General features: G+C 30.0%; 1 protein-coding gene across 1 annotated transcript in view; it reads left to right on the top strand.

Annotated features, from left to right (window-relative positions):
- The window catches only part of LOC108735027 (growth factor receptor-bound protein 14-like), a 50,338-nt gene extending 39,355 nt beyond the window's left edge, over window positions 1–10,983 (top strand). Inside the window, exons 3-4 of the mRNA XM_018466814.2 lie at window positions 3,294–3,550; window positions 9,415–10,983. Of these exons, the coding sequence (XP_018322316.1) occupies window positions 3,294–3,550; window positions 9,415–9,730 (573 nt within the window). The 3' untranslated portion in view covers window positions 9,731–10,983. The remainder of the gene's footprint in view (window positions 1–3,293; window positions 3,551–9,414) is intronic.
- Window positions 10,984–11,594: the final 611 nt, after the last annotated feature.

The raw sequence follows: 11,594 nt of genomic DNA, 5'->3' as shown, positions 1-11,594 counted from the left end.
TATATATATATATATATACACCGTCTCTTGCGATTTTTTTGATATTCGTTTTACTGACTAGTATTATTATGTTTTTAGTACCTGCTTAAATAATCAAATAGATAGACATTAACGCACATATAACATGATGAGTGTCTACTCATATTCCCAAATTCGGTTTGCCGATAATAAAGAGCTTCTATGGTGCATATTTAATAGTATTAATTTTCTGTCATTAAGAAATAGATTTTCGAATTTATAATTTTTAAGTGCGGCAAATCATTTTTTTTTTCCTTTTTTTAGTTACCTTGATATATACAAATGTAAAGACTTCTTATTGTAGATAAGAAATTAACATAAAATTCCAAAGACATGTCTTTTAATTGCTGATAATGAACTTGAACTTTCAATTTTTCCGTTAATTGTGATAAATATGAATACCTAATTGATTAAATAATCACATATAGAAATATAAAACACTGCTCATTAAAAGACCTACTTATTATAAGACAGTTCTAATTGAGAGAATATTTTTTTCCTAGATAATTTCAAGAGGTGACTTTTACAGTGTGTTGTAGTCACCCATCATTGGCCGTTAATTGTTTATCATTTTCGCGCTATGAATTATTTTATGTTGTTATTTTAACTGGTCTGCCGCAGCTTTATAGAGATTAATTTCCCTTTTTATTTTATCTTACAATTCCATATGATTTGGTTAGATATGTGACACTTTGCTTTCACTCTTGAATCAAAGTGAAAATTCGTTTTAGTTTCTATTGTACTTTCAGAATATTATAAGTGTTAGTTTTTTATTATTACAGAGCATATTCTCTTTATTTTATATATAACACTCTGTATATTTTTACATTTTTGGTTTAAATTTAAGTCGACAGCAGTTTCCTCTACATATCTCTGTTAATTTTTGAGATATTCAACTGTTTAAAAAAAAAACACTTTGAATAAGGCCAAGTAGCATCTAAACCATAAAAGCTAAAACCCTGCGGTTTGGACAGTTCGTTTTAGCACAAATTATCGTATCTTTTTTGATATGGGTAAAATATGTACGTTAGTCAGAGTCGGAAATATCGAAGCCTACTTCTGATAATTTGATAAGACCTTTTTTTTTCAAATAGAATGACCCATATTAAATGAAAGCGCTCGATGCCAAATTAATAGCCCCTTCTATTGAAATAAATAATACATTTCCATTTACCTCCTTCTCTATATCCATACAAAATATCTATCAAACAAATTAAAAAAAATTGGTTTTTTCAAAAACTTGCTATCGCCTTTTGTTTACGAGTTATAAACAAAAGTTGAAAATTTCGAGTTTTGGCTACATGTCCACATCTAGATTGTTTGTAACATTAGAAAAAAACAACTTCTACATTCTTCAGGCCCTTTTTTACATAGAGTACAGTGAGGTCGAAAACATAAAAGAGAAAAATCGTCCCCTTTCGAAATATGACATGGCTGNTCTCTGTATACATATGATTCCAAATCATTTTTATAAAAACATATTTTTTATTATAAGTATATGCATAATTTTCATAAACTGTTTGCAATTTATGATCCTTTCTCTAGAGCTACAAATAAATTGAAAAAAAAAAATAAGTATTGAAATTATTCTTGTTTAAAAGAACTGTTGACATCTTAGAAACTTAGATGATGGGAATATATTGTATATATATTTCTTACTTCAAAATGATTAGATTATGTAGGCATTCGAGAAATACACTTTCCCGTTTTGGAACTACACCCCTCGTGAAGACGTAAACTTTAGATAAAAAGTTTCTTTCGTTAAAAAAGTTTGAAGTACAAATTACTTTTATATGAACAGTTCCTTTGAAATATAACATCAGTTTTATCTTGTAAAAGGGCGCTGTTTCCGAAAGCTTGATTTAAAACAGAGGCCAAATATTAGATTTTTTTGTTGGGCGTGCGGAACGTATCTTTTGAGCGATTTTTTTTGTTCTTCAGAGTTCAGTAATAACTTGGAGGGAATAACCGACGCGTTAACTTATCTACTGTCACATTTTCCGACGGTTGGATAGGTAAAAGGCCCGGGGCGAAAAGGGGGTGGTGCTGTATCATGATTCTGTTTGATAAAAAACCTACATCAAAGAAAAAAAAATTGGACTCGAACATACGCGAGTTACAAAAACATTTTCGTATGAAAAAACGCGCTATCGTTGCTATTATTATTTTTATCATTATTATTATTGTAGTTCTGATGTCGGAAGACATGTTTATCAAGATGATAAATACGTTGAGGGAAAATCGTTCATCTCTTTTTCAATTTCCAGCGTAAGATTAGAAATAGTTTCTTTTTTTTTACTACGACAAAAATCTCACACAATTTTCAAGATAAAAAAATAGAGCAGCTAGTAAAATTGACTTCATTAAGTTTACTCTTATAATAATTAGGTATCTACTTAGGCACCTTCATTTAAATGTTTAATAGGGTTGAATAGCATATTCATTTAATATTTATTAAAGTTGTACTTCTTTTGGTACGTTCAGAGTAAAAATTTTAACATGCAACGGAAGTTGCGCGCGCACGGTTAATAAAATTTTGACAGTGTGAAGTTAGCAGCGTGACTACCAGTTAGCCAACACATGGCTACTTTGAGCGCAGGTTCTGGTTGATTTCACATTGTAATTGGACGAGAAGGAGCAATATTACACGGTAGTATTATTGAAATACGTAATCGAAAATATTGTTTAAATAAATGCTTACGTAATTATTACTAGGTGGGTATGTACCAAGATTGTTGTTTTTTTCATCGTCTGACAGAGGATGTAATAAAAGTTAGTGAATATAACAAAAAAAAAATATTACTAAAAGTTACGTTTATTTATTAGTTTGGCGATTGACATTTGTCTTAGTTGAAGAAAACATCATAATACCTTCTTTATAAAAATGTTACCGTCAATGAATATTTAAATGAATCTTGACGCTGTCTTGAAGCTCCTTGTTAGTTTGAATGCGGGGAAAATAGGAAAGAGATGGGATTCACTCAACGATGGCGATAGGTTAGGAAAAAGCCTTTTCCAAAAAAAAGTATACTGACTTCTAGAATTGTTCTGGTCAATGACAACACCTACCATCACAATTCCAGAAATCAACGTGCTTCTTGTTAGGGTTCCGTACCTCAAAAGGAAAAAAGCAACCCTTATAAAATCACTTGCTTATCTGTCTGTCTGTCTGTCCGTTCGTCTGTCATTAGCTGCAACATTTTATGAAGAGACTATCGAAAAGCTTGTCTTATAAACAGATAACCGGTTCACGAAAAATTGTTTCTTTGTTTCAGGAATCTGTGCGATCACGGGTGGCGATGGACTTCACGGGATCCGTAGGCAGAATAGTTGAAGATCCAAAGGAAGCAAAAGCGATAGCAGTAGCCGAAGGATATTCATGGAAACGACGGTGGAGACCTTCAACCAGAACAAATGCCAATAGTATTCAGGGAATCGATTCAGGTGTGCACATTACCCAGCCCTGGTTTCATAGCGGGATGAGTAGAGATCAGGCCACGGCATTAGTTAGCAAATATGGAACTGTCGATGGGTAAGTTGATTTTATTTATTCGTTTAATTTATTTAATTGACCAGCAATTAACAAGTTCTCCCTGAGGAGATACATGGAACCTGTAGGATGGGGATAACCCCCTATAAACAGGTGTTAGTTATACACGAAAACTATATATATACACTAAACTAAAAGTAAATTGTAGTCATCAAAAATAATAAGATTTAGTTACAGAAAACTTAATGACACTAATAAAAATGCAACAAGGCAAAAGATAAAATTAAAATCATTTCCTAATTATTAGGCTTTAGTAATTTACAAGTTATTCTGGTTAATATATGTAGATAGTTCTTTTTTTAGTTATACAGTGTAAACTCTTTATAACGTCACTCGATTTAACGACAAACTTCTTAAAACGTCGAAATTGTTTGACTTTGGTTGGTTTATCTTGTTTTCTATACAATAATACACTCTATGTAGCGTCACGCTCACTCTATTTAACGACAATACGGCAGTATAAATCTTTAGCGGTTTTGGTATGTTTAATAAATAAAAAACATAAATAAAACACTAATATATAACAATAAAGCCAATAATGTCACAAAAAATATAGAAAAACAATGAAAATATAGCAGACAGTTTATATAAAACAATGTTGTAGACTTGAATATTGGCAAGAGAGTGGTTAGTGCGTATAGAAATTTAGGGGCACATATACAGCTGAATTTTTAGTAAAAAGGGGTAGAATATTCAAGAAGGAAAAGTACGGACAGTAAAGTTGAAAGTTTTGAGCACTAAAGGTGAACAATATAGAATTTTAGGAAAAGCAATTAAGGGAAAGTCAAGCTATTAGTAAGGGGTGCATGCAGTTATAGATGAAGATGAAATTCTNCAATATAGAATTTTAGGAAAAGTAATTAAGGGAAAGTCCAGCTATTAGTAAGGGGTGCATGCAGGTATAGGTGAAGATGAAATTCTAGGTAAAGGCTAACGATAGTAGAACAATAGAATCTAGGTAAAAAGGAAACAAAGACATGCACAAGATAAGAAGTTGTAAGTCTACAAATAGATTTAGAAGAATATTTACAAAACAACAATAGTATTAGAAAAACAACAAAAACGAATATAAAAATTAATTTTTAAGGTGTTTTACCACTACAAATCATTAAGCATTACTTTCTAGATAACAACTACAGCTGTATACGTTGTTTTGTTTGCCGTCTCTCCACCAAACATTAAACAAACACTTGGTGCGCGAAACTATTAGAAAAATACTTTTTATGTTATATAATCAAGTTGATACAGCAGCATCTCAAGATATGAGACATAAGAAAAAACAATTAAAATAATAATGTTCGTGTGTAAAATGTGTACTGTACATATTATTATAGCATAGTAAAATAATATCTTTTATTTCTCTCCGTTTAACGACCACTCTCTATAACGCCAAAAAATGCTCAGTTCGTTAAGTGTCGTTATATAGAGTTTACACTGTAGTTTCATTGCAGGGTAACAGAATAATAATTTTTTTCGTCACAGTTCAGTTTATAACAATGATACATAATACGTTTATTGCTAGCTCTATGCATTTGTTCGATGCTTAATTAAATTTATCAGTCTTAAGTAAATTGATAATTCTGCTCTGCAGTTTTCTCAAGAGGTTTAACTCTTTTTCACAACCCCCCCCCCCGCGCGCGCTAATATATCAAGGTTACAGTTTAATATGCTATAAAAGTACGCGGAATATATTGACTCAATCGCTTTAATTGATAGATACTATATTTTAGTTTATTTATTGTATAAAGAAAATATCTCGCTCTGCTAATGACGTATTTAATATGTAAATTCTATTTTGATTATAATCTATTTATTATATTTCCAAGGTATTTTAAGTGATTTGCCTATTAATATCACTAGTTTTCATTTTTAAACTTACGATTAGAAAAGGTGAAAGAGAGCAGGCTGAAATTACCCCCTTATTAGTTTTTTCATAATAATTTGAAAACAAAGCAAAATTCTAGATTTTTACAAAAATACTACAAAATTTTTTAAAGAACTAAAAGCAATAGAAAAATGAAAAATAAAAAAACAATAAAAATTGATAAAAATGTAAAAAACGGATTTATTTGCACGGAAATATTAATTTTCTACAAAAAGTTATTTTGAAAAGGTAATTTCGATCAGCCTTCAAAAATTCTCCTCTACAATTTAGTAGCACATTTAACCCAATTGTTTATTTCTACTCTTTAGTAGTATTTTTTGGATATTTTCACATGTAACATTTTCAAAAACTTTTCCTAAATCTACTCGCTCTCACTGTTTTCCCTACAATTATCCTTTCGTAAAGCTCCTACTTATTTTAACTCCAAATTGGTCTCTTAATATTTCCGCCCTTCATTCCGACATATTCTGCAGAATTCAAGTTAAGATTTTTGACGCATAGGATGTTTGGTATACCTGACTATACATACGTAAACGTTTGGAGCCTGTCGGCATGTTTGTTTTACATTCTGCCTGTCTTTAATGTATTACAAAAATTCCGATAAACGTTAAAAGAAGTAAATAATTTAATTTGACTTTTATACTTCAAAACATTATCAAAAATACTGTCCGAAATGACTGCACCTTACAATGTTTTTGTAATTATGGATGAGTAGAGATCAGGCCACGGCATTAGTTAGCAAATATGGAACTGTCGATGGGTAAGTTGATTTTATTTATTCGTTTAATTTATTTAATTGACCAGCAATTAACAAGTTCTCCCTGAGGAGATACATGGAACCTGTAGGATGGGGATAACCCCCTATAAACAGGTGTTAGTTATACACGAAAACTATATATATACACTAAACTAAAAGTAAATTGTAGTCATCAAAAATAATAAGATTTAGTTACAGAAAACTTAATGACACTAATAAAAATGCAACAAGGCAAAAGATAAAATTAAAATCATTTCCTAATTATTAGGCTTTAGTAATTTACAAGTTATTCTGGTTAATATATGTAGATAGTTCTTTTTTTAGTTATACAGTGTAAACTCTTTATAACGTCACTCGATTTAACGACAAACTTCTTAAAACGTCGAAATTGTTTGACTTTGGTTGGTTTATCTTGTTTTCTATACAATAATACACTCTATGTAGCGTCACGCTCACTCTATTTAACGACAATACGGCAGTATAAATCTTTAGCGGTTTTGGTATGTTTAATAAATAAAAAACATAAATAAAACACTNCCTACGTGAAAGAACAATCGATTGAAAAAAATAAATGATGAACTGAAAATTAAATGTTATAAGAAATAATGTTATAGTTTTTGAAAGTTCAAACATCGAAATAAATTAACCAAAAAGTTTTTGCTGGATTGAATCCTTTAATACTAAATTAAAAAAATATTAATTTATTCGTTACATTACAATTATTACTTTCAGAACCATTTTTTTTCTAGTAGTTATTTAAATGTATACCTACTTTTATTGATTGTATTTTTTTATTTAAATGAGAAAAAACGGTATCCTCAAAAATTATTTATTTCGATGTTTGGGTTCATATAACAATCAAAGATCTTTCAAATCACTTATTGGGTGTCTATTATCTATGTACTGTATATGATTATCTACAATATAAGATCTATTAGCAGATAATAAAATGTGTGTCACTAGGACAAAAAATATTACAATAAATAATAAGAGCATTTACTTAATCGATCAAGATCCAGAGCCGCCAGACGTTACTTATTTTCTGAGTAACAAAAGGGTGGGATAGAGTGGTGATAGTACGTACTTTAGATGCTAAAGGTACATAAAACATCCCTTGCTATTTTTTACTGGATTATACATTTAATATCTATACTTACAGCTACATTTAATTGTGTCTGGGTGATGTTTGGCCCCCAACAATTGATCTAGCTGTATACAAAAAATACTGCAATAGTTCCCTAAGTACCATATTTAAAAATGAATACTCAGAGTTTAAGTAAAATTACTATTTTTTTGCGAACTTTGAAACGCTGCGCTGGTAGAAATTACCGCCGCGCCGGTGGGAAGTGTCTAGCAGTGTTGATTATTAATTTTTAGCAATACAACACTACTCTATCCCTATGCCACTCATTTTGTTACTCAGAAAATAAGTAATGTCTGGCGGCTCTGGGATCTTGGACTATAATGAACCAAATTTGTACGTTTCGCTTTGTAGTACATACATTCATTACTAATTTGTTTAGTTTTGATAATTATTTTTATATATTGCAAAAAAAAAACAATTGCGAAAGACTTCAGCTGTACATTAAATATTTTTTAGTTAGTACGTAGCGGGTAGTTACAAATTAATCAGCTGTTGGAATGTTTGTTTGTTTGTTAGGTGGTAGAGAGAGAAAAATATTTAAAGACTTCTCAGTATTATTTAGTTTTTCAAATGAACAGGGTGAGAAACGTTAGTTGTTATTAATATGTATTGTATTTCTAAAAATAAGATTAGGTTTTGATATGTGAAGTAAAATATATATGGCTGTGGTCCCGTTTAAGGTTGAAGACTAAATTTTTCTCTTTTTCACTTGGTTAGTTTTCTTGTTAGTAAAAATATTTTTACTTGTAGTTATGCTGGGCAAAATGCTTGATGAAAATCCTCAAAAGAATTACGTATAATCAGAACAAAAATATTTGAAATTAATTCATACAGGTACAGCCACACTTTTAGCTAGAAGTTTCCAAATCAAAAAATGTGTTGCATGACACTGATTTTGCAAAAAAAAATCCATAGGGTTTTTGTGTGAAAAGAACTAAAAAAAATTGTCTGCTTTTTCTGTAATTTTGTAGAGAAATTTTTCAAAAAACAATTGAATAATAAAAGGATAAATATTCGTTAAGAAAAATATTAAATGGTTTCATCAATATATTTTTCATTCATTATTCTTGTCTATGGGATATCAAACTGCTCAAGGGAATCTAGAAAATATATAATGAAATGAATATCAATAATAAGAACATATTGTAATCTATATCTAAGAAGGGAAGCTGAAATTTGAGTTGCCCTCATTTTATTTTTCACTTGTCATTTTAATTGAACAAAAAAAAAACGAAAAAAAATAAGCAGTAAGACTTTGCAGGGACAGTATTACAACAAAAAACCGTAATGGACACGTAACAAGATAAGTTGAATTTGAAATTAGTAAATCCCAGTGTCGACTAGCTTTCCTTTTAGAAACTATATTTTTTTTATTTCTTTAAAAATACTTTAAATATTAATCTAAAAGTGAACCCTTTGTGCAGTCCGGTCAAAAAAAAAAATGAAAGACAGTCAATTAGTGTACCCTTCATTTACCTCTTCTGTTATGTTTTTATCGCCTATAAAATATCTCTCAATCTTCGTTTCAAAAAATAGTAGTGTGATATTAATCGTAGTTTTGTAGAGCAAAAAAAGACCACCAAATGACATGAGCAAAAGTGAGTTCTAGGAAAATATTAGTAGACATAGATTTAAGGTACGATGTGAAAATTTTTGAATGATTTATAAGAATAATACAAGTCTTCAAATACAATAAATGGTCGAACAATATAATACGAAGAAAAACGGAGGCAAGTATAGATCTCTTAGAAAATACGTTACGTAGTTTTATCAGTTTTATAGACACCAGTTTTGGGGGCTAATTTACCAAAGTTAAAGAGAGAGATCAGAATTATTGTTACACAAAACATTGTAAAAATTTATTTATAACAGCATATTAAGTTTATTTCTACATGTAAAAGAAGCATTTAATTTACTGAATAAAATGTATAAAATNAGTATTTTAACTGCGAATATTATGATTAAAAAAACTGTAAATTTTAAAATTAAATTCCCACTTTTTGTATATTTCTTCGATGAAGGAGTCCTGAAATTTGACGGTAGGTTTTCTTATTTTCCAGGGTGTTTTTAGTAAGAGATAGCCGTTCGAATCCTGGATCGTTTGTATTGACATACAAATGCGGAAGTAAGGTGCTCCACGCCCAAATTAATCCAATTCTGGATCCAGTCAGGGAAGCACATGTTTTTTCTTTGGACAGTGGCGTCACGAAGTTTTACGACTTATTGCAATTGGTAGAATTTTATCAACTGAACGCAGGCTGTTTACCGACACGTTTGACGCATTATGTAGTCCAAAGTTCAAGTCCTATTAATATTCCGAATAACAACGTTTCGGCTCCTGCCCCAACGCCTCCAGCGTTACCTGGAAGCTACTGAGGCTATGGCCATTAACGGGCAGGAACGCATACATAATATTATGTATTAATTACTGTCCTGAGCCTTTTTTCAGATAATTTTAAGGTAATGCTAAAAAAAATATTCGCTTTTTATTTGTAATTCCTACGTGAAAGAACAATCGATTGAAAAAAATAAATGATGAACTGAAAATTAAATGTTATAAGAAATAATGTTATAGTTTTTGAAAGTTCAAACATCGAAATAAATTAACCAAAAAGTTTTTGCTGGATTGAATCCTTTAATACTAAATTAAAAAAATATTAATTTATTCGTTACATTACAATTATTACTTTCAGAACCATTTTTTTTCTAGTAGTTATTTAAATGTATACCTACTTTTATTGATTGTATTTTTTTATTTAAATGAGAAAAAACGGTATCCTCAAAAATTATTTATTTCGATGTTTGGGTTCATATAACAATCAAAGATCTTTCAAATCACTTATTGGGTGTCTATTATCTATGTACTGTATATGATTATCTACAATATAAGATCTATTAGCAGATAATAAAATGTGTGTCACTAGGACAAAAAATATTACAATAAATAATAAGAGCATTTACTTAATCGATCAAGATCCAGAGCCGCCAGACGTTACTTATTTTCTGAGTAACAAAAGGGTGGGATAGAGTGGTGATAGTACGTACTTTAGATGCTAAAGGTACATAAAACATCCCTTGCTATTTTTTACTGGATTATACATTTAATATCTATACTTACAGCTACATTTAATTGTGTCTGGGTGATGTTTGGCCCCCAACAATTGATCTAGCTGTATACAAAAAATACTGCAATAGTTCCCTAAGTACCATATTTAAAAATGAATACTCAGAGTTTAAGTAAAATTACTATTTTTTTGCGAACTTTGAAACGCTGCGCTGGTAGAAATTACCGCCGCGCCGGTGGGAAGTGTCTAGCAGTGTTGATTATTAATTTTTAGCAATACAACACTACTCTATCCCTATCCCACTCATTTTGTTACTCAGAAAATAAGTAATGTCTGGCGGCTCTGGGATCTTGGACTATAATGAACCAAATTTGTACGTTTCGCTTTGTAGTACATACATCCATTACTAATTTGTTTAGTTTTGATAATTATTTTTATATATTGCAAAAAAAAAACAATTGCGAAAGACTTCAGCTGTACATTAAATATTTTTTAGTTAGTACGTAGCGGGTAGTTACAAATTAATCAGCTGTTGGAATGTTTGTTTGTTTGTTAGGTGGTAGAGAGAGAAAAATATTTAAAGACTTCTCAGTATTATTTAGTTTTTCAAATGAACAGGGTGAGAAACGTTAGTTGTTATTAATATGTATTGTATTTCTAAAAATAAGATTAGGTTTTGATATGTGAAGTAAAATATATATGGCTGTGGTCCCGTTTAAGGTTGAAGACTAAATTTTTCTCTTTTTCACTTGGTTAGTTTTCTTGTTAGTAAAAATATTTTTACTTGTAGTTATGCTGGGCAAAATGCTTGATGAAAATCTTCAAAAGAATTACCTATAATCAGAACAAAAATATTTGAAATTAATTCATACAGGTACAGCCACACTTTTAGCTAGAAGTTTCCAAATCAAAAAATGTGTTGCATGACACTGATTTTGCAAAAAAAAATCCATGGGTTTTTGTGTGAAAAGAACTAAAAAAGATTGTCTGCTTTTTCTGTAATTTTGTAGAGAAATTTTTCAAAAAACAATTGAATAATAAAAGGATAAATATTCGTTAAGAAAAATATTAAATGGTTTCATCAATATATTTTTCATTCATTATTCTTGTCTATGGGATATCAAACTGCTCAAGGGAATCTAGAAAATATATAATGAAATGAATATCAATAATAA

Source organism: Agrilus planipennis, unplaced genomic scaffold (genome assembly GCF_000699045.2).
Source record: "Agrilus planipennis isolate EAB-ADULT unplaced genomic scaffold, Apla_2.0 scaffold124, whole genome shotgun sequence".
NCBI classification, from domain to species: Eukaryota; Metazoa; Arthropoda; class Insecta; order Coleoptera; family Buprestidae; genus Agrilus; species Agrilus planipennis.
Note: the sequence above shows the minus strand (reverse complement) of the source record. Positions and strands in the feature narration are given on the sequence as shown.